The 24176-nt window shown below is 40.2% G+C and overlaps 1 protein-coding gene and 1 pseudogene across 7 annotated transcripts in view; one reads left to right on the forward strand and one right to left on the reverse strand.

Annotated features, from left to right (window-relative positions):
- CDON (cell adhesion associated, oncogene regulated) overlaps positions 1 to 24176 on the forward strand; it is a 109706-nt gene that overhangs the window by 53460 nt on the left and 32070 nt on the right. For all 7 annotated transcript variants that reach the window (XM_053595430.1, XM_053595433.1, XM_053595432.1 and 4 more), the window contains 6 exons: positions 5978 to 6276; positions 8175 to 8349; positions 12588 to 12719; positions 16296 to 16499; positions 18238 to 18419; positions 18895 to 19000. In XM_053595430.1, coding sequence (XP_053451405.1) covers positions 5978 to 6276; positions 8175 to 8349; positions 12588 to 12719; positions 16296 to 16499; positions 18238 to 18419; positions 18895 to 19000 — 1098 coding nt within the window. The remainder of the gene's footprint in view (positions 1 to 5977; positions 6277 to 8174; positions 8350 to 12587; positions 12720 to 16295; positions 16500 to 18237; positions 18420 to 18894; positions 19001 to 24176) is intronic.
- LOC128589432 (uncharacterized) lies at positions 3073 to 3172 on the reverse strand (annotated as a pseudogene).

The following is a 24176-nucleotide window of genomic DNA, read 5'->3' on the forward strand; positions in this document are numbered from 1 at the left end:
AAGCTCAAAATACAGTCTGTCTTTGGGAGGAAGGCTTTTTGGTTTTCTAGCTACTAAAAATGGCATTGTAGATTTTTTTTTTATGTGAGTCCTATAGTATATTCGGAGTCTAAAAGGTTGACTTCATGGAGAATGGAGAATCATGGTATCAGATGTAACCTGTGTGTATTCCCCCATTTTAACCAACATTATTTTTCTAATGGGATGTATAATATGATGAGTTAAAAACTTCCTATAATTTTTTTTTTTTAAGAGACAGAGTCTCACTCTTTCACCCTCCATAGAGTGCTATGGCATCATAGCTCACAGCAACCTCAGACTCCTGAGCTCAAGTGAACCTCTTGCCTCAGCCTCCCAAGTAGCTGGGACTACAGGTGCCTACTACCACACCCTGCTAGTTTTATATTTTTAGAGATGGGGGTCTGTCTCTTGCTCAGGCTGATCTTGAACTCCTGAGCTCAAGGGAGTTCACCCACCTTGTATTCCCACAATGTTAGGATTATAGGTGTGAACCACTGCGCCCAGCCCTTTATGTAATTTTTTAAATTAAATTTAATTTTTTAATTAAATCATAGCTGTGTACATTAATGCGACCATGGAGCACCATACACTGGTTTTATAGACCATTTGACATATTTTCATCCCAGTGGTTAACATAGCTTTCCTGGCATTTTCTTAGTTATTGTGTTAGGACATTTATATTCTACATTTACTAAATTTCACATGTACCCTTGTAAGATGCACTGTAGGTGTAATCCTACCAATCACCCTCCCCTTATGTAATTTTTAAATATTCATATCAGAAAGAGGAAAATGGGCTCCAGGCCCTGGGTAAACCCTTCCCTTAACTCCATGAGCTCTGTGACCTGTGGGTATCTTCAAAACACTTCTGTAACATTTCAGTGAGACTGAAGGACCTAAGGACCCAGGCAGAAGAGCCCACCTAGAGGCTCTTTAAAGCAGAGGGGTAGGGCAGGGTCTCATTTGTGCTACAAGGCCTTTGATGTTCTGCCTCTCAAAAGCGACAGTCTTCTAGTTGTGAAGGGAAAACGCAGCTCTAAACAAACACTTGCTGACGTAAGGTTTGAATTTGAATTGCTCCAAAATTCCCTGCTTCTGGGTAGTTCTCTGACTGGTTCCACTTGGTCTTCTTGCCTGGCCCATCCTCTGCAGTCTCAGCCACAGCACCCGGGTGTAGGTACCTTAGCCAGAGCAGTGGCCAGCCAGTAACCAGGCAGAGGAGTGTTGGTTGAAATAGAAGAGTTTGGATGTGCACTCTGCTGATTCCCTTTATATGCAAATCACAGCTCTGTCACTGTGGATGGAGCTAGAGGCTGGAAGGGGAGTGGGGAAGGCCAACACTCATCTGTGCCCCTGGGCTCCTCTGTGAACATTAGAGGTGGAGTGCTGTGGAAGTTCAGCCTGCAGGCTGTGTCAGAAATTTGGCCCTGCCACTTAGGGACTGTGTCACCAGGACAGAGTCTCTGTGCTTGTTTCCTCATCTGTGTGGCAGGTGTTGTGACAGTGCCCTGCTCATAGGGTAAATGTGAGAATCAAGTTAAGACATACAAAAGTGCTTAGAATGGTGTCTGGCAATAGAAAGCCTTCCATTACACACTGAGTATCAGGTTATATTTATTATAATCCAGTTATTATTAAGTGGCAATGAGCCCTTGTGGTGGTGTTTAGGGAAAGAAGACATAGTTACTGATTTGTACTAACCTTAAGTATCCTCAAGTCAGGAAAGTAGTTGAGTGTGGCATCTGTTCATACGTGTGTGAACATGTGTGTGCATGTACGTGTGTGCTTATGTATCTATTCTTCTAGCTAAAAATAAGAGCGGCTCTGCTCAAAATTGTTAGCTGACAACAGATGATAAGGCAGGAATTTGGCAGAACTGACTATTTTATGAAAACATGGGTGTAGGGTGGCAGTCCCAAAACTTTTTGGCACCAGGGATGGGTTTCACAGAAGCTGTTTTTTCCACAGACTGGGGTAGGGATATGGTTTTGGGGTGAGTCAAGCACCTTGCGTCTCCACCTCAGACCATCAGGCAGTAGGTTTTCCTGAGGAGATACAGCCTAGATCCCACACATGTGCAGTTTACAGTAGAGCCTGTAGTCCTATGAGAACCTAATGCAGCTGCTGCTGTAACGGGAGGCAGGGCTCGGTGGCCGTGGCAGTGTGAGTGACAGGGAGCAGATATAAATGCACAGGAAGCTTCACTCACTCAGCACCTCCTGCTGTGCAGCCCAGTTCCTAGCAGGACTTGGACTGGTCCTGTCAGCGGCCTGGGGTTTGGGGACCCCAGGTATAACAGGACTCATCGATGTTATAGTCACAGTAGGTACTTGTTAACCCCCAGATCCGAAGCCCTTGTAAATTACATGAGCAGTTTGTTCAGGTGACTCCCTTTAGATTCCACCTGCAGTACCCCATCCTCTCTGCCTTTCCCCTGAGGATTCTGCGTCACCTCTTCTGCATGCGCTATGATAATTACTAAGATCCAGCTGAGTTTACTAAAACTCAAAAGAGCGTATAACAATTGGCTTCTTTGCCCCAGAATTTGAGCCTTATTAAATTTCAACATACTGACAGCCGTTTGCTTTGCTCATAAAGAAAGGGAGAGTAAGCAGTCAGAGAGAAAGAGGACTCCCTCCTTTTTATTTTTCCCAGAGATTTTTGGTTTCTGAGGTCCTGGATATACAAATATTTGTAGAGTGAGTTGTAACCTTTAAAAATTACAATGGGAGTTAGTCTGGGTTTCCTAAATAGTTTCGTATGTAGGTTGTTGGTAAGAGCGGTCACAGTGGGAGCATATTTGACAGGTCTTGTACCCTTGCTTAATTAGTTTCCTTTCAGAGTTGCTGTTAACAAATTCATTTTCATTGCCATAGTTGTATCAGTCTCTTTTCCGCTCATTCTACCTTAAAAAATGCGACATTATCTATTTTACCCATTTCAGAGGTTTGGTTATTTTTTTTATTTATTTTTTTTTTGTGATGATTGTACTTTGATGTGACTATAGGGAAGAGTGTTTTTTTCTTTTTTTAAAACCTGAGAATATTCTAGAAAAAAATGGAATGCTTCACGAATTTACATGTTATCCTTGCTCAGGGTCTGTGCTAATCTTCTCCGTCAGTTGTTTTGAAGATACATTGAGATGATATATATGAGAACACTTTAGGAAGTACTGTTAAAGTCTTTTAAATTGTTTCTAGTATCTTGTGAATGCCTGGATTATATTAGTGGGAACAGAAGAGGAAGTTAATTGAATCCTCCTCTTATTAAAAGTTATGGAAAAATCTTACTGAAATGTTACAGAAGTGGAATGTTGATACTTATTCACCAGACAGGCTGCAACATGAAATTTCTCTCATGCCTCTCTGTAAACTGAGGCCTGTGGCATTTAAACTCTTCTACAGCTAAACACCACTTCCCAGTGGAGAACTGCCCAGAGGGTGCACGGAACTCCTCATGATAAAAGGTCCTTCGCGACTACCCACAGCTAACTGCCTCCACTTCTGAACCTACATCTCTGTGTTTGCAAGGCAACAACTCATGCCCTGCACTTCAGCCCATGGTCTGACTCATTACACAAACATAACTGTTCCAGGAGCAATATTTTGAAGTTTTCTGAGTGAACTTAATTAATTTTCTTCTACATTATTTCCTCACTAGCTTTTGTTTTCTTGGGTGGAGGATGCTTCTGGGACACCCTTTCTGCCTTTTAAACTGAGAGCTGCCCCTACACTGTTAGTCCCTTTTTGTGTTGGTTGTCTCCCGAAGTGGAGTAGTTCTCCTAAAAACAAATGGAAAATAAAGTATAATGTTTCCTGTGCTCTCTTACTCCACAAAAGGAGTGAAAAACAGGAAGATTTTTTGTTGCCAATATTAATAATACTTTAGAGAAACCCTGCTGCCATTCCTAGGCTGGCTGCACGGGAGTATACGTATTCATGAACAGCTCCCCTGCACATTTTTTCTGACAGCTGTTGTTACTCAGTCTCTCGAACCCTCATTTCTTCATCTGTAAAGTGGGAGTGGAACCATTTACCCTAGAGCAGGGGTCCTCAAACTGCAGCCCACGGGCCACATGAGGCGGTATGATTGTATTTTTCCCGTTTTGTTTTTTTACTTCAAAATAAGACAATGTGCAGTGTGCATAGGAATTTGTGCATGGTTTTTTTTTTTTTTTTTTTGTAGACACAGAGTCTCACTTTATGGCCCTCGGTAGAGTGCCGTGGCCTCACACAGCTCACAGCAACCTCCAACTCCTGGGCTTAAGCGATTCTCTTGCCTCAGCCTCCCGAGTAGCTGGGACTACAGGCGCCCGCCACAACGCCCAGCTATTTTTTGGTTGCAGTTCAGCCGGGGCCGGATTTGAACCCGCCACCCTCGGTATATGGGGCCGGCGCCTTACCGACTGAGCCACAGGCGCTGCCCGGTTTTTTTTTTGTTTTTTTTTAAACTATAGTCTGGCCCTCCATCTGTCTGAGGGACAGTGAACTGGCCCCCTGTTTAAAAAGTTTGAGGACGCCTGCTAGAGCATCGTTTTGAGAATTAAACAGAATTGTGTGTATTATACAGCACAGTGCTTGGCATGTGATGTGCTCAGTAATTTTCTTTGGATATATGCAGTCTATTTATTCCAAGACATAGAAATTATTTCACCTTCTGTATATTCTGTATGCTGTCAATAGTATTAAGCCTGTCTGCTTGTTTTATCTGTCTTTAGATTTGCAGTTTCTTAAGCCAACCTTCAGTTATGTCCAAAAATAGGACTTGGAGATAAGTAAATTCTTCCTTTATCTGTGCTGGTCTTGTTAGTTTCATTTCTTCCCTCCTCCTTGAAGCAGACTGTCTGCTGTGCCAGGACAGGTGTCTGTGGGTGGGGTGGCTATTGCTGCCTAACAGATTACCCAAGAGATTGAATTTGAAACAACATCCCTTCATTATTTCCTATGATTCTGGAGGTTAACTAGATTCAGTGGGCAGATCTGCTCGGGGTCCCTTATATAGTTTTGATCAGATGGGACCTGGGGCTGGAACAGCCAATGTAGCTTTACTCAGGTGTGTGGTACCTTGGTGGGGGCTGGGCCCCCCCACCCATGTCATCTCTACATGTGGCTAGCTTGGACACCTATATGTGGTGGTCAGATCCTGAGAGCTGGCTTCCTATAGCCTGTGCTTGGATTCATTGTGGGAAGAGGCTGCCCAAGTGTGTGAAGACGGAGTGGCATTTCTGCAAACTAGCTCCCCAGTGGGTGAAAGCCTAACTCTTGACCATTTTCTTGCTATAAATATCACCTTGTTCTCAACAGAATTTGTTATTCATTGTGTTTCTGGAATTCAAGCCTAATATTCTTCAACTTACAATCTTCTGAGGTTAAACTAGCAAATTTTTGTATTTATTTATTTATTTTGAAATACAGTCTCACTCTGTTGCCCCGGGTAGAGTGCCCTGGCGTCACAGCTCATGCTACCTCAAACTCCTGGGCTTAAGTGATTCTCCTCTCTTAGCCTCCAGAGTAGCTGGGACTATAGGCACCTGCCACAACATCTGGTTATTTAGTAGACAGGATCTCACTCTTACTCAAGCTGATCTTGAACTCCTGAGCTCCACCTGCTTTGGCCTTGGGATTAGAGGCATGAACTACGGTGCCCGGCCTAAACTAGCAAATTATTATTGCAGAAGAGGGAATACTTGTAGACAGCAAGGAAAAAACAAGAACTTTTAAACCACTAAACTATTGCATCATATAATAGATTTTTCACATAATTCACTTATTGCCCCATGAGCAAATTGCTATTAGAGGTTAAATGTTTCCATGAATTATAAAATATAATGTTTTCTGTTTTAACTTGAAGGGCTCAAATTGTGCCAATACCAGTGAGGGCAGTACTATCCCTAGCTGGGTAGAAGACGCTGAGATGGTAAGTTTCTTTAAGCTATTTCCTTTTTCTTTCCCTACAGTACCTTTTGAAGCAAATACAAAACCAGAAGCAGTCACACCTTATGACACCATTCAGAATGATAAGAGAGGTAGAAGAGATGGTTTAGAAACTGGATTATTGAGCTTGGTTCCAGTGAAGACATATTCCAGGGCAGTGGGCTCATCTTCTGAGAAGAGTGCTCGTGCCGCCTCTGTTCCTGATGCCCCCATCATACTGAGCCCCCCACAGACCCATACACCAGACACGTACAACCTGGTGTGGAGGGCGGGGAAGGATGGTGAGCTGCCCATCAATGCCTATTTTGTGAAGTACCGAAAGGTAATGTCTTCTCATTTGTCACTGCTCTCTCCTCACACTGTAACACTGTTTGTATGACATATGCTTATTATTGTGTACTTTGTGGAACAGCCGAGAACAGACAAGAATGTTTCAGAATGGTGAGTTTGTCGGATACCCCACCAGTCATGCTGTGCTGTCAATCCTGTAAAAGCAGCAAAAATGAAGTATAAATAATTTCCCCCCAAAGTGGGGTTCTAAGAACCCAGTGATGTCTTGACATTTTTTATAAACCACTTTTAAAATAGTAATTTCTTACCTAAGTAGGATATAGTTTACGTGGCAAATAAAGCAGTTTCTTATTAGAAACAACTGTTTAAATAAGGCCTTCTTGCATAATCCCTGATGATTGCTTGCATTTTAAGTTGTCTTAACTGTATTAGTAAAATCTTACATTGTTCAGTCATTTATTTTGGTACACCTTGGGCACCTGCCAGTTGGTTCTTCCAATAATGTACCCACACCACCCCCCGGGCTTTTATTAAAGCAGAATGAAAAGTCCTCTCAGTTCAGTGAGACTAGTAAATAAATGACGTGGGAGGGGATGGATTAAACATTTGAAATCATTTTCTTTGTCCAAGACATATTGGTGTCCATTATTAAATGGTGGTGGTTTTAGTGACTGGAACAACTAACATGGTGATTTCTCTCTCTCTCTTTTTTTTTTACTTTATTTATTTATTTATTTTTTGAGACAGAGCCTCAAGCTGTCGCCCTGGGTAGAGTGCTGGGGCCTCACAGCTCACAGCAACCTCTAACTCCTGGGCTCAAGCGAGTCTCCTGTCTCCACCTCCCAAGTAGCTGGGACTACAGGCACCCACCACAACGACTGGCTATTTTTTGGTTGCAGCCATCATTGTTGTGTGGTGGGCCCAGGCTGGATTCGAACCCGCCAGCTCAGGTGTATGTGGCTGGCGCCTTAGCCGCTTGAGCCACAGGCACTGAGCCTCTCTCTCTCTTTTTTTTTAAAGACAGAGTCTCACTATGTCACCCTGGGTAGTGTGCTGAGGTGTCACAGCTCACATCAACCTCAGATTCTTGGGCTTAAGTGATTCTTTTGCCTCAGCCTCCTGAGTAGCTGGGACTACAGGTGCCCGCCACAACACCTAGCTATTTTTTTTTTTTTTTTTTTTTTGGTTGCAGTTGTCATTGTTGTTTAGCAGGCCCAGGCTGGGCTGGAACCTGCCAGCCTCGATGTATGTGGTTGGTGCCCTACTCACTGAGCTACAGGCACTGAGCCTAACATGGTGATCTTTTAAAGTTTATCTACTATTTCTAACCTGATTTTAGATGAAGAAAGTGAGTTTTGCTGCTAGGTAATCTTACCTACCCTGCAAAATTGTCTCTTTTTTCCATTAACCGAGAAACAACTGATTAGATATTTTTCTGTTTCTTCCAGTACATACAGAACAGTGTCAAGACATGAAACAAGAATGTTGGAAACATATAATACATAATTATGTAATGCACATACATACAAACATATAATATCTATCTTGACATATATTCATCGTATATATTGTATGCTACCAATAATACACATTATTCTATCCCTATTTTATTCTTCCATTAGCCCAGTAAAAAATGAGATACTGTTTTTATTACAACTAGAGGGAATAGGCGGTAACTGGCTGGAGACCACACACTCTAGTGGTCAGTAGTGGGGCTGGGAGTCTTCATAGTGAGAATTCCCCGAGTTCTAGCTAGAGGTTCCCTTGTATTTCTTAATGTGAAGAAGTACTGTCTTTTTTTTTACATAAATGGTGTATCACTCCCCAGACACCTCTAGAATTAAGTGAGTTCTAATTTTTATCAAATTTGACTGAAAGGTTTTTTTGCCCTCCATCTCCTGTTTTTCTGGCTTCTTTTCTCTTGGGCAGCTGGACGATGGGGCTGGTATGGTGGGAAGCTGGCACACGGTTCGAGTCCCAGGAAGTGAAAATGAGCTCCACCTAACTGAACTGGAGCCGTCGAGTCTTTATGAAGTCTTGATGGTAGCAAGAAATGCAGCTGGGGAAGGACAGCCTGCCATGCTCACCTTCCGAACCAGCAAAGGTGAGCACAGTCCTCCTTCAGAGGGAGGAGCTGGAGAGTAGAAATTCTATTTTTTTTTTATTGGTTGCTTGATCTCTTTTTATTTATTTATTTATTTATTTTTTCCATGGGACACCATATACTGGTTTTATAGACCGCTTGACACATTTTCATCACACTGGTTAACATAGCCTTCCTGGCATTTTCTTAGTTGTTGTTAAGACATTTATAGTCTACATTTACTAAGTTTTACATGTACCCTTGTAAGATTCACTGCAGGTGTAATCCCACCAATCACCCTCCCTTCGCCCACCTCCCCTCTCCCTCCCCTCCCTCTTCTCTTTCCCATATTCTTAGGTTATAACTGGGTTATGCTTTCATATGAAAGCCATAAATTAGTTTCATAGTAGGGCTGAGTACATTGGATACTTTTTCTTCCATTATTGAGATACTTTACTAAGAAGAATATGTTCCAGCTCCATCCATGTAAACATGAAAGAGGTAAAGTCTCCATCTTTCTTTAAGGCTGCGTAATATTCCATGGTGTACATATACCACAGTTTATTAATCCATTTGTGGATCGATGGGCACTTGGGCTTTTTCCATGACTTAGCAATTATGAATTGGGCTACAATAAACATTCTGGTACAAATATCTTTGTTATGATGTGATTTTTGGTCTTCTAGGTATATACCTAGTAGAGGAATTATAGGATTAAATGGCAGATCTATTTAGATCTCTAAGTGTTCTCCAAACATCTTTCCAAAAGAAATGTATTAATTTGCATTCCCACCAGCAGTGTAAAAGTGTTCCCTTTTCTCCATATCCACGCCAGCATCTCTGGTCTTGGGATTTTGTGATATGGGCTGATCTTACTGGAGTTAGATGATATCTCAAAGTAGTTTTGATTTGCATTTCTCTGATGATTAAGGATGATGAGCATTTTTTCATATGTCTGTAGGCCGTGTGCCTGTCTTCTTCAGAGAAGTTTCTCTTCAAGTCCCTTGCCCAGCCTGCGATGGGATCACTTGTTCTTTTCTTGCTTATACGTTTGAGTTCTCTGTGGATTCTGGTTATTAAACCTTTATCAGAGCCATAACCTGCAAATATCTTCTCCCATTCTGAGGGCTGTTTGCTTGCTTTACTTACTGTGTTCTTGGCTGTGCAGAAGCTTTTTAGTTTGATCAGGTCGCCGTAGTGTATTTTTGAAGCTGTTTCAATTGGCCGGGGGGGTCCTCCTCATAAAATACTTGCCCAGACTGATTTATTCAAGGGTTTTCCCTGCACTCTCTTCTAGTATTTTTATAGTTTCATGTCTTAAGTTTAAATCTTTAATCCAGTGAGAGTCTATCTTAGTTAATAGTGAAAGGTGTGGGTCCACTTTCAGTCTTCAAGAGTAGAGATTCTTATATGTGAATTCACTAAGCAATCCTATTACAGCCCTCCCTGCCTTTTTGGCATTTGGGTAGTTGTTTTATTCCATTCCATTTAGTATTCTACAGGTGTTCTAAGAGCTCATGATAAGCAAACGTGAGGTCAGGTGATGCAGGGAAAACAAAGATGACCAAGATACAGTCTTTCACAGTGGAGCTTGGACTTTGATAAGGAAGGTGAGACATATGCTTAAATAACAACTGCAAGACAAAATTTAATTCTGTCCAGCAGATATTTGCTGAATACCTTTTGTGTGTTAGGCAATAAATAAAACAGACAAAACCCCATAGCCTCCATAGTCTCTCATCCTGGTTAAGAGAGACTCGTATCTAAGTGGTAAGCACATTAGAAGGTGACAATGCTGGCAAAGAGAATCAGTGAAGGGATGGATATGGGGAGTATGTGGGCTAGGAATTGTGACAGTTGAAGCAGGTCAGCTGGGAAGTCCTCAGCGAGCGAGCAAGGATTGAAGCAGTGCAGGTAGAGAGCTGCGTGGCGGTCGAGGGGCAGGGCATTGCCGGCAGAGGGCAGGGTGAGGTGTGCGTGGTGGCCCTGAGTAGCACTGAGGGGTCACTGAGGCGGGAACAAAGGAGGTGAGGAGGCCGTGGGGAGGTTCTAAGGAAGAAGGCAGGTGTCCAGATCACACAGTGCCTGTGTCAGCATTGCCAGGACTTTTTGCTTTGCCTCTCGAGTAAGCTGAGACGAGCTGGAGTAGTTGCACAGAGGAGTGACAAGATGTCTGTTCCAGCAGGACGATTCTGGTTGGGAGTGTGGGTAGACTGGAGGAGGGCAGGAGTAGGCAGCATGTGCAAGTGTGATGAGAGATTTCCAAGAACAGTGCTGCAGGAGCACCAAGAAAGCACTTTCTCTGTGGGGCAGCTTGTGAGGGAAAGCTGGACTAAAAAGATGCCATCATTCATCACATTACCAGAATTCAAACTAGACCACAAGGCTACAGCAACTGAAACAGCATGTTATTTATTACTAAGACCCCAATGGCAATAACAACAGCAACAGATGTAATTAAATGGGACATGTTTAAGTGAAAAAGCTTCAGTACAACTAAGGAAATAGTCAATAGAGCTAATAGACAACCTACAGAATGGAAGAAAATATTTAAAAATTATATATCCAATAAAAGGCTAACAGCTAAAATCTACATAGAATGCAAGCAAGTCAAGAAAAAAAGAAAACATTAAAAAAGTGGACAAAGGACCCGAACAGAACCTTTTCAAAGAAGATAGACAAATGGCTAATGAATGTATGAAAAAATGTTCAACATTACTGCTCATCAGGAAAATGTAGATTAAAAGCACAGTGAGGTATCACCCTATCCCTGTTTGAATGGTTTTTATTAAAGTCCAAGCAGTAGATGCTGGCATGGATGCGGAGAGGAAGGGACACTTGTACACCGTTGGTGGGACTGCAAATTAGTACAACCTGTGTAGAAAACAGTGTGGAGGTTCCTCAAAGAACTAAAAATAGATCTACCATGTGATCCAGCAATCCCACTGCTGGGTATTTATCCAAAGGAGAAGTTATTTTATCAAAATACACCTGAAGTTGCATGTTTATTACAGCACAATTCACAATTGCAAAGATGTGGAAACAACCCAAGTGTCCATCATTTCATGAGCAGATTAACAGAATCTGTGGTGTATGTGTACTACGGAGTACTACTCAACCATGAAGAAGGACGAATTAAGGCACTTTGTAAAAATCTGGATGGAACTGGAGATCATTGTCCTAAGTGAAGTATCTCAAGAATGGAAAAACAAACACCACATGTGCTCACTATTAAATTAGAACTGATCAATGATCACACGTTTGGGCGGAGGGGAGTAAACCTTAGTGGAAATCAACCAGGGGGATGGAGAAGAGGGAAAAAGACCTATCTTCTGGGTTCAGTGAACACTAGTTGTATGACAGGCACACCTATAGCTGGAACTCAAGTGTTACAAGAGTGGATGTAACCTAAAACATTTTAAAATTAAAAAAGAATTTATAAAAAAGAAAAGATCCCATCATGGCTTGGCCATATATGAACCGAGACTTCAGTGGGTGCACATGGGAAACTAGGCAGAATAGTATTTGATGGCGCTATAATAAAACAGTGATGTAAAGATTGAAGAGAGACTATCTAGAGCAGCAGTTCTCAACCCACAGGAACTGTATTAAAGGGCCGCGGCATTAGGAAGGTGAGAACCACTGATCTAGAGGCTTTTGAAATCTATTCACTGAGTCTGGCCAGAAGAGTAGTGAATATTTTCTATTTAAAATGTATCTTGTGTTAATTTTCACAGTTGGTCCTTAGGTGTCCATGGAGTCTGACCTATAAAAACTAAATAATAAGTATAAATGTTCATTTTTTAAAGTCACCCAATTTTACTTTTTAACCTCTTGAAATGTTAAAACAGTGTGATAATTTTCCTGTGGAAAAACTTAGCAGAAGCTCTTTAATGATGAATTTTATATTTTAGAATTAAGAAATATGTACGGTTAAAAGAAAAACAGACCAAAGGTTTGAAAACCTTCACTCTAATCATTTGGCTTTTTCACTTGTGGTTTTCCTATGCGTAAATTAAAGTTAGGATGTTAAGAAAAGATACTCTTTAGCTTTCCCTTGAAGATACTAGAAAAAGACAAAGTAATTTTTTGTCAGTTCCTCAGATCAGCCACATATTTATAATATAGGTTAAGTTTAGATGCTGTGGCACATAAGTTCATATATTTATTTCTATATAGCAGTAAAGTTTCATAGGTACTTTTTTAACTTTGCATATATATAAGCTCATGTTACAGCGTGTGTTCTTTAACCTTTCTAGAGAAAACAGCATCATCAAAAAACATGCAGGTGTCCTCTCCGCCTATGGGCGTCCCTAAGCACCCTGCTGTTTCCGAGGCTGCAAACAGCAACTTTGGAGTGGTGCTCACAGATTCATCCAGGTACAGTGGAGGTAAAGAAAATAATCATTATTTTATTCACTTTGTTTACAAGTGTCACAGACCAATGTCAGATTGGGGAAAAGGGGTAGAGTGGGGTATTTGTTTATTATTCAGACTGTTATCTTACCAGATAGCTTTTTCAGGGTCTATGTCAACCTTTTTTTCTTTTTCTTTTTTTTTTTGAGAAAGAGTCTCACTATGTCACCCTGGGTAGAGTGCCGTGGCGTCACAGCACACAGCAACCTCAAACGCTTGGGCTTAAGCTATTCTCTTGCCTCAGCCACCCAAGTAGCTGGGACTATAGGCACCTGCCACAACGCCTGGCTATTTTTTGGTCGTAGTTGTCATTGTTGTTTGGCAGGCTCAGGCTGGGTTTGAACCCACCAGCTCCGGTGTATGTGGCTGGTGCCCTAGCCGTTCAGCTACAGCACCGAGCCTGTCAACCGTTTTTTTTAATATCCTGTATTTAAACTTTGACTACTCAGTGTCAAAATTGGCATTTAACTTAATAAACTCAGATTGAGGATGGTCTGGTACTAAGTTTTAGAACTCAAGAAAAGGGTTTTTCTGTCTGTTTTCTTGTAAGAAAACTAAATATCTGTTTTGAACTCTGAAAGTCTATTTTTGTGTTTGACTTACCGAAAGGTATGGTGGTACCTATAGTAAGTTATTTTACTGGAAGATTACATGTCATATTCACTTTTGCTGTCTATGGTTAATCTTACCGTTTTTAAATGTCTCTGCAATAAAATTTTCAAAATACTTTTTTTTAATATTTAAACCTCGCATTTCTGAGTTCTGCTAGTACAGCCTAGAATGCTTTTTTCCGACTGTGCTAATATGTTAATATGTCAGGACGTTGAGGGAAGACTTAAAATTTCCTTGGGGAGCTCTAAGAATTTCCAGGCTTCTCTTCCACATTTTTACGGTTTTTCATGGATTAATCTCAGACAAAGACAGGTCATAATGCTTAGAACTCTCCTCTGGAGCACCTGTGCTGCTTCTATCAGGAGCCCTCTGACCTGAACTCATTCGCCTTCGGGCACAATCTTAAGCAGATTACTTGTATCAGCTTCATGCGAATAAAACCTACGTCTGGAAATTAAAAACCTTACTATTTCTTTTACATACCCTCTGGCTGACACTGTAGGAAATGCTGAAACTTCCAAGATAAAATATAATTATCCCTGCTTTCAAGGAATTCACAGTAGAGTGAATACCCATAACAATATAGTGGGTCATGTAGACAGATGTAGCATTTGAGTTGTTGTGCATGAGGTTGTCCTGAGGAGTCACATGAGCAACACATGAGTCATCTCTGGTTATAGATGAACAGTGAGGGGGGTACTTCTCACCACCTTGAGCAAAGCCTTGAAGGACAGGGATGATACAGTTGGTGATGAAACAGGGAGACACCTTTTTTATGCAAGAGACAAGTAGCTGACGTGTTCTATTTTGCTTAGAGATTAGAGATTTTTATTTTTAGTGTGAACAGGTGCTGTGGGAATGACACAAGTGTAAAGGGGCAGTAGATGCCTTGTATGGTTCACTTAAAAGTTCAGTCTTTTCCTTTAAAAGATTTTAAAGAGAGAGAAGGTGGGAGGAAAGGCAAAAAAATACTTAGGAGAGCCACACGGTGTAAACAGAAGAGGGGAGAGGGCCTGTGTGGGAGATGAGGGACTAGGGTCTGCACTGGGGAAAGAAAGGGATTTGGGCTTGATCACCAAGATAGCTAGTAAGAGCTTTTAGGTAAATATTATGGATTCACTTCTGGAAATCATGAGTCTGGAGTTACCCAAGCAGAGATAACCATAAAAAGTGATTTGTTTAATCTCTGTAACAGAGTTAGGAGGAAAGTAGCATGTCTGTTTCAGGGATTGGGAAACTGCAGCTCGGGGCAGTCCTGCCCCCGATGGCCCTCCTGAAGGTGGTGGGAGTGGTGGGACTGCTGCTCACATCCGGGGTTTTAATGCCAAGTGCGCTGCTCTTTCCCATCTTGTCAACAGTCAAGTGCTATTTCTTTTAGATACTGAGGATATTCTTCTCTGTAGAGATATTTTCCCCAATAACTTTCTTTTCCTGTGTAACCTGTGGTGTTTTATGAGTTTTAACCTTAGATAAATTAACATAAGATGTAAAAGAGAGATTCACTAACAGTTCTATTCATTCTCTTTCCATTGCTTTCTATCTTGAAAGGAATACAGTAAGTATCACTCAAAGTTGCCTGCTTTGACTATATTCCTCTTTTTATTCCTTAAGGAATTTGTCTTTAATGTGTCATGTTTTTCTCCATACAAGTAGCACATGCGACACTACTATGAGGGACTGAGGTGGGAGGGTATTCAGTTGAGGAGTGTGGCATAGGCTAGATGGAGACGTGGCCCCTTAGTTGTTTCCCCAAATTAGGGTCCCCACAGCCCAGAGCCTTCTAGCTACAGCTTGATTATCAGCATGCCAAAAGATCGTTTAGTCTCTTGAGAACGTGCTTGCATCTACAGAATTCACAGGTGATTAGTGTAAAGCAGAATGGCAGTTTGCTAGTCTGCAGTGCCTCTGTCCTGCAGACTGGATTGCTGCTGTCAGTATTCTTCCTGGTAGGGATGAGTGATCTGCCAGTGACAGCACAAGATTGCTTGGTCACCAAGAGGGGCTGAATGCACAGTGCTGAGGAGCTTTCTCCTGACCTTCCATTTGCGACAGGGTCTAGGACTCCAGACCAGCGGTTCTCAACCTGTGGGTCACAACCCACAGGAACTGTATTAAAGGGCTGCAGCATTAGGAAGGTTGAGAACCACTGCTTTCGACTGTCTGGTTTGTGGGTTTGAGCGTCCCCTGCCTTGGCTGTGCTGTCTGAAAATTTCCAGATATTAGCTCCCTGGCTGCTTCTTCCTACATGTTCATGTGTTTCCTGGATAGCAACTTGCTTTATTTAACTACGTGTCCAGTCTCCTGCTTTCTTCCTGAGCAACATTCTCTCTTCTTATTATTATCAGTATTGATTTTATCAGTCAGATTTTATCTCTGTTATTTGCAGTCTGTATTTTCAAGTAGCATTCCTATGTCCTTGAGGAATATTAAGACAGGCTATAATATCAGTAATTAATACAATGGTGGATTGCTGAATGTATTTTATGTAGCTTAGATGATAAAGAGTATCATTTAAATAAAAAAACACATAGTTATACACATTTACTATAAATTATAACCACAGTCAGACTCGAAACTCCAAATAATAATTATTTGAATAGCTGGCAGTACTGGTTTATGCTATGACGCCTAGCTAATTTTTCTATTTTTTGTAGAGATGGGGTCTTGCTATGTTGCTCAGGCTGATCTCGAACCCCTAGGCTCAAGTGATCCTCCTTCCTCAGCCTCCCATAGTGCTGAGATTACAAATGTGAGCCACTGCACCAGGCCCCCATTAGCTTTTTTAACAGAGGACAGGAAGATAGCCATAATTTTATTGATCCTGGCAAAAAATTTGGTGAAGAACCTTTAATAACATGAGGTTTGGGATTTACCTGTTTATTTAAGTAAACTCTGTCTCTGAGACCATGGATTATTAAAATAAACATTTCCATTTTTAGTTCCAGAGGCACCAGATCGGCCTACTGTCTCCACAGCATCAGAGACATCAGTCTATGTCACTTGGATTCCACGGGCAAATGGGGGCTCTCCAATCACTGCCTTCAAGGTTGAATACAAACGCATGAGGACTAGTGCCTGGCTGGTGGCAGCTGAAGACATTCCTCCTTCTAAACTTTCTGTGGAAGTTCGAAGTTTAGAACCAGGTAGTAAAATTCAAGTATTTCCTTCTTTTTTTGCCATCAGTACATATTTTTAACAATCTTATTTTTTTTCTAATTGCTAAAGTGATACATGCTGTATAAAAATTTGAGAAAAAAGAAGGGAGTAAGCCCCTGAAATGCTCCCATCCACCAGATAATTGCTGCTTATGTTTTGGTATATTTTTTTCTTCCCTTTTTTTTTCTTACTACCAATAGGATCATGCCATTTAAGCCTTGTTTTATCACTCCACTTCCCTCTTATGTGCATTTTCTTATGTCACTAAAATTCTTCACAAGCTCAACTTTTAATAGCTGTTTATCTTTTATGCATGTAAATACATTGTAATTCACTTTATCATTCTCTATTTCTGGGTTTTAATTGTTTCTGCTTATTTGCAATTAGAAATAATGCAGTGAATGTGTTTTGCCATGACAGAGCATTTTGAGAGGAAGCGTGCTTGTCGTTTGGTTAACAACAAAGCATCAGGGCTCGGCACCTGTAGCACAGTGGTTATGGTGCCAGCCACACACACTGAGGCTGGCTGGGCGGGCCAGCTAAAGCAACAATGACAACTGCAAGAACGACAACAAAAAATAGCCAGGCATTGTGGTGGGCGCCTGTAGTTCTATCTACTTGAGAGGCTGAGGCAAGAGAATCACTTAAGCCCAAGAGTTGGAGGTTGCTATGAGCTGTGATACCATAACACTCTACCCAGGGTGAAGTAGTGAGACTCTGTCTCAAAAAAAAAAAAAAAAAAAAAAAAGCATCAGTTTGATCTGATGCTGAGTTTCAGCACAGTTGTACTTAGTGCTTAGTTTTATGAAAATAAGACTATTAGCACTTGCTTTTTCTTTAAGTTTTGTTTCAACAGAGGAACTCCACTCACCCCCACCAAAGTCTTGGGCCATATGAAAGAATTTAAATTGTAGAAGAGAAAAGGGATAAAGAAACTTTGTTTACTTTTACTTGTTTAGTTTTTGTAACCATTTTCAATTCTGGACTTTAAATTATAGGTTTTGCCTGTGTCAGTCTACACAGGAGCAGAGGAACATAGTGTTGCAGCTGGGAGAAGGCAGGAGTTTAAGTGTGGGCCCAGCTATGCAATAGTTTATGCACTGAAAACATTGTCTTCAGAAACCTAACAATTATTTTTGTGCTATTAGGAAACTCACTTTAGGATTCTAATTTATTCTTCACAAATTTTCAGATATTCACAATCCTCAGCACTTTTTAAAAGCTCTCAATATCTAATCCAAATAAATTCTTTCTGCAGTGTAAATCTGCACCTTATTAGCAGTGAATCCAGAATGGCATCTGCTGTCACTTGCATAGTGCCTGTTGATAAATTTATTCATCTTCTTAAACTTCAGTTGTTTCTTTCTAAGTGAAAAGAGCCTAGTTTGGGGGACAGATGCTTCAACAAATACTGTCTTTGTTGGGTATGACTTAGGACAGGATGATTAAAAGAGTAAGTGTCCTCTTTCCTGTTCTTTGCCTGATCCCTCTATGAGATGACACTTAATCTTTTGAGGCTGTCTTCATAGTGCATTGAACAGCCACTCCTAGCTTATTGAAATACTCAAGTGCGGGAAAATTTACTTACCATGTAGGCTTCAGAGTATTTTATTTTATTACAGAGAGGCACTTAAAGCATACGTGTCAAATTTGACTCCTTCACTTGTCTCCGTAGAGCTGTTTTTAGTTATGAGGTTTTTGTTTTGTTTTTGTTTCCCCCCAAAGGTTCAACATACAAATTTAGGGTCATTGCCATCAACCATTATGGTGAGAGTTTTCGGAGCTCAGCGTCTCGTCCTTACCAGGTGGCTGGGTTCCCCAACCGTTTCTCCAACCGTCCAATAGCTGGGCCTCACATTGCATATACAGAGGCCGTAAGTGACACCCAGATCATGCTAAAATGGACAGTAAGTGAATGTCTTCTTGAGTAAGAAAATTTTCTGGTTTGGTCATGTTAATAATCAACTTAATGTTCTCATGACACTACTGTGGACAGCAAATTTTTGAACTTTTAATTCAGGGGAAGTGGAAGGGGCAGCAATACTAGTCTAAAAGTCCATGTTATAAGGGGAGTGCAGGGTTAAAAATAAAATTACCTCTTGAGCTGTCATCCCAGTGTAAACTTAATTGACGTCTTGCAATTGTTTCATTTTGAACCAAATTCCTTTATGCTTTCGAACCTATTATATAGCTTTATTTTTGTTTAACCCTTCAGTAAGCTAAATGCTCTTAATACCTTCGAAGATCCCTTAAGTTAAAAGTAGCCATTAAGTATGTTTGTAAAATGAAGCTAAAAAAAATTACTGCACAGATAAATATATCTTAATGGATGTGAAAGTTAAATTACTTTTGTCTTTGACAAATCTTTGCTCTATTTTTTAGTACATTCCATCAAGTAACAATAACACTCCTATTCAAGGATTTTACATCTATTACCGACCAACAGATAGTGACAATGACAGTGATTACAAGAGAGATGTTGTAGAAGGTAAGCTGTGGGGGAAGAGAGTTTATAAATGTTATGAAATGTATCATTCCAGGTTAAGATAGAGTAAAAAATAGAATGGTATAAGTTCTTTTTTTTTTTTTTTTATTGTTGGGGATTCATTGAGGGTACAATAAGCCAGGTTACACTGATTGCATTTGTAAGGTAAAGTCCCTCTTGCAATCATGTCTTGCACCCAGAAAGTGTGGCACACAACCAAGGCCCCACCCCCCTCCCTCCATCCCTCTCTCTACTTCCCCCCCATAACCTTAATTGTCATTAATTGTCCTCATATCAAAATTGAGTGCATAGGATTCATGCTTCTCCATTCTTGTGATGCTTTACTAAGAATAATGTCTTCCACTTCCATCCAGGTTAATACGAAGGATGTAAAGTCTCCATTTTTTTTAATGGCTGAATAGTATTCTATGGTATACATATACCACAGCTTGTTAATCCATTCCTGGGTTGGTGGGCATTTAGGCTGTTTCCACATTTTGGCGATTGTAAATTGAGCTGCAATAAACAGTCTAGTACAAGTGTCCTTATGATAGAAGGATTTTTTTCCTTCTGGGTAGATGCCCAGTAATGGGATTGCTGGATCAAATGGGAGGTCTAGCATGAGTGCTTTGAGGTTTCTCCATACTTCCTTCCAGAAAGGTTGTACTAGTTTGCAGTCCCACCAGCAGTGTAAAAGTGTTCCCTTCTCTCCACATCCAAGCCAGCATCTGCAGTTTTGAGATTTTGTGATGTGGGCCATTCTCACTGAGGTTAGATGATATCTCAGGGTGTTTTTGATTTGCATTTCTCTAATAGATAGGGATGATGAACATTTTTTCATGTGTTTGTTAGCCATTCGTCTGTCTTCTTTAGAGAAGGTTCTATTCATGTCTCTTGCCCATTGATATATGGGATTGTTGGCTTTTTTCATGTGGATTAATTTGAGTTCTCTATAGATCCTAGTTATCAAGCTTTTGTCTGATTGAAAATATGCAAATATCCTTTCCCATTGTGTAGGTTGTCTCTTTGCTTTGGTTATTGTCTCCTTAGCTGTACAGAAGCTTTTCAGTTTAATGAAGTCCCATTTGTTTATTTTTGTTGTTGTTGCAATTGCCATGGCAGTCTTCTTCATGAAGTCTTTCCCCAGGCCAATATCTTCCAGTGTTTTTCCTATGCTTTCTTTGAGGATTTTTATTGTTTCATGCCTTAAATTTAAGTCCTTTATCCATTTTGAATCAGTTTTTGTGAGTGGGGAAAGGTGTGGGTCCAGTTTTAGTCTTTTACATGTGGATATACAGTTCTCCCAACAGCATTTATTCAATAGGGAGTCTTTCCCCCAAGGTATGTTCTTGTTTGGTTTATCGAAGATTAGGTGGTTGTAAGATGTTAGTTTCATTTCTTGGTTTTCAATTCGATTCCAAGTGTCTATGTCTCTGTTTTTGTGCCAGTACAATGCTGTCTTGAGCACTATGGCTTTGTAGTACAGACTAAAATCTGGTATGCTGATGCTCCTAGCTTTATTTTTATTACTAAGAACTGCCTTAGCTATACAGGGTTTTTTCTGGTTCCATACAAAACGCAGAATCATTTTTTCCAAATCTTGAAAGTACGATATTGGTGTTTTGATAGGAATGGCATTGAATAGGTAGATTGCTTTGGGAAGTATAGACATTTTAACAATGTTGATTCTGCCCATCCGTGAGCATGGTGTGTTCTTCCATTTGTTAAAATCCTCTGCTATTTCCTTTCTGAGGATTTCATAATTTTCTTTGTAGAGGTCCTTCACCTCCTTCGTTAGGTATATTCCTAGGTATTTCATTTTCTTTGAAACTATGGTAAAGGGAGTTGTGTCCTTAATTAGCTTCTCATCTTCACTGTTATTGGCGTATACAAAGGCTACTGACTTGTGGACATTGATTTTATATCCTGAAACATTACTGTCTTTTTTGATGACTTCTAGGAGTCTTGTGGTTGAGTCTTTGAGATTCTCTAAGTATAGGATCATATCGTCAGCAAAGAGGGAGAGTTTGACTTCCTCTGCTCCCATTTGGATTCCCTTTATTTCCTTGTCTTGCCTAATTGTATTGGCTAGAACTTCCAGCACTACGTTGAATAGTAAAGGTGACAGAGGACAACCTTGTCTGGTTCCAGTTCTAAGAGGAAAAGCTTTTAGTTTTACTCCATTCAGTAAAATATTGGCTGTGGGTTTGTCATAGATAGCTTTGATCAGTTTAAGAAATGTGCTACCTTATGCCTATACTCTTCAGTGTTCTAATTAGAAAAGGATGCTATTTTATCAAATGCTTTTTCTGCATTTATTGAGAGGATTATATGATCTTTATTTTTGTCTCTGTTAATATGGTGGATAACGTTTATGGACTTGCGTATGTTAAACCAGCCTTGCATCCCTGGGATGAAACCTATTTGATCATGATGTATGACTTTTTTGATGATAAGCTGTAATCTATTGTCTAGGATTTTGTTGAGAATTTTTGCATCTATATTCATGAGTGAGATTGGTCTGAAATTCTCCTTTTTGGTTGGGTCTTTTCCTGGTTTTGGTATCAGGGTGATGTTTGCTTCATGGAATGTGTTGGGGAAGATTCCTTCTTCCTCAATTTTTTGGAATAATTTCTGCAGTACAGGAATAAGCTCTTCCTTGAAGGTTTGATAGAATTCTGGTGTGAAGCCATCTGGACCAGGGCATTTTTTGGTTGGAAGATTTTTTAAAATTGTTTCTTTAATCTCAGTGTTTGAAATTGGTCTGTTCAGAAGCTCTATTTCTTCCTGGCTAAGTCTAGGGAGAGGGTGTGATTCCAAATATTGATCCATTTCCTTCACATTGTCAAATTTCTGGGCATAGAGTTTCTGGTAGTATTCAGAGATGATCTCTTGTATCTCTGTGGGATCAGTTGTTATTTTCCCTTTATCATTTCTGATTGAGGTTACTAGAGATTTTACTTTTCTATTTCTCGTTAGTCTGGCCAATGGTTTATCTATTTTATTTTTTCAAAAAACCAACTCCTTGTTTCATTAATTTTCTGAATGATTCTTTTGTTTTCATTTTCATTGATCTCTGATTTGATTTTGGATATTCTTTTCTTCTACTGAATTTAGGCTTAGATTGTTCTTCTTTTTCCAAGTCCATAAGATGGCTTGTGAGTTTGTTGATGCGCTCTCTTTCTGTTTTTCGAATGTAGGTTTTGCAGTATGCCACAGGTTTTGGTAGCTTGTGTTTTCATTGTTGTTATGCTCAAGGAAGTTAATGATTTCCTGTTTTATTTCTTCCCGCACCCATCTGTTATTCAACAGAAGATTGTTTAATTTCCATGCCTTTGTGTGGGGTCGAACGTTTTTGTTAGAGTTGAGTTCCACTTTTAGTGCCTTATGGTCTGAGAAGATACAAGGTAAAATTTCAATTCTTTTGATTCTGTTGATATTTGTTTTGTGTCCCAGGATATGATCAATTTTGGAGAATGTTCCATGGGGTGATTAGAAGAATGTATATTCTTTATCTTTGGGGTGGTGTGTTCTATATGCGTCTATCAAGCACAGTTGTTCTAGAGTCTCATTTAAATCTCTTACATCTTTGTTTAATTTCTGTTTAGAGGATCTGTTCAGCTCTGTAAGAGGAGTGTTAAAGTCCCCTGTTATGATGGTATTATCGGATATCATATTGCTCAGACTGAATAAGGTCTGTTTCAAGAATCTGGGAGCATTTAAATTGGGTGCATAAATATTTAGAATTGAAACGTCTTCTTGTTGTATTTTTCCCTTGACCGATATAAAGTGACCATCTTTGTCTTTTTTGACTTTAGTTGCTTTAAATCCACATATATCTGAAAATAAGATTGCAACTCCTCTTTTCTTCTGAATTCCATTTGCCTGAAAAATTGTCTTCCAACTCTTGACTCGGAGTTTTAATTTGTCTTTTGAAGCCAGGTGTGTTTCTTGCAGACAGCAAATGGATGGCTTGTGTTTTTTAATCCAGTCAGCCAATCTATGTCTTTTCAGTGGGGAATTCAAGCCATTAACATTTATTTTTTGTTTGTTTGTTTTTTTTGTAGAGACAGAGTCTCACTTTATGGCCCTTTTAGAGTGCCGTGGCATCACACAGCTCACAGCAACCTCCAACTCCTGGGCTTAAGCGATTCTCTTGCCTCAGCCTCCCGAGTAGCTGGGACTACAGGCCATTAACATTTATTGAGATAATTGATAAGTGTGGTAGTATTCTATTCATCTTATTTTGTGAGAGTCCATTGCTTAGTTTTATCTTTTGCATCAGTGTGGAAGTTGGGTTCTGTCCTTTAATTTCTGAGTTCTTACTTTGCTGCTGATCCATCGTGGTGGTCAGTGTGCAGAACAGGTTGAAGTATTTCCTGTATAGCTGGTCTTGTGGCGAATTTCCTCAGTGTTTGTATATCCGTAAATGATTTGATTTCTCCATCAGTTTTTAAGCTTAGCTTAGCAGGGTACAGAATTCTGGGCTGGAAATTGTTCTGTTTAAGTAGATTAAAGGTAGATGACCATTGTCTTCTTGCTTGGAAAGTTTCATTAGAGAAGTCTGCGGTCACTCTGATGGATTTGCCCCTGTAGGTCAACTGGCGCTTGGCAGCTTGCAGAATCTTTTCTTTTGTCTTGACTTTGGACAGGTTCATCACAATGTGTCTTGGAAAAGCTCGGTTAGAGTTGAGGTAACCTGGGGTCCGATATCCCTCTGAAAGCAGTGTGTCAGAATCTTTGGTGATATTTGGGAAATTTTCTTTTATAATATTCTCTAGTATGGCTTCCATTCCTCTGGGGCATTCTTCTTCCCCTTCTGGGATTCCTATAACTCGTATGTTGGAACGCTTCATAAAGTCCCATAATTCTGACAGTGAACGTTCCACTTTTTCTCTCTTCTTTTCTGCTCTTTTACTATCTGAGTTATCTCAAGAACTTTGTCTTCTACCTCTGAAATTCTTTCTTCTGCATGGTCTAACCTGTTGCTGATACTTTCCATTGCATCTTTAAGTTCCCTAATTGACTGCTTCAGTTCCTTCAGCTCCGCTATATCCTTTCTATATTCTTCATGTTGTTCATTTCTTATTTGATTCTGTTTTTGGATTTCCTTTTGGTTATTTTCCACTTTATTAGCAGTTTCCTTCATTGTTTCCATCATTTCCTTCATTGTTTTCAT

Source organism: Nycticebus coucang, chromosome 6, assembly GCF_027406575.1.
Source record: "Nycticebus coucang isolate mNycCou1 chromosome 6, mNycCou1.pri, whole genome shotgun sequence".
In the NCBI taxonomy this organism is placed as follows: Eukaryota; Metazoa; Chordata; class Mammalia; order Primates; family Lorisidae; genus Nycticebus; species Nycticebus coucang.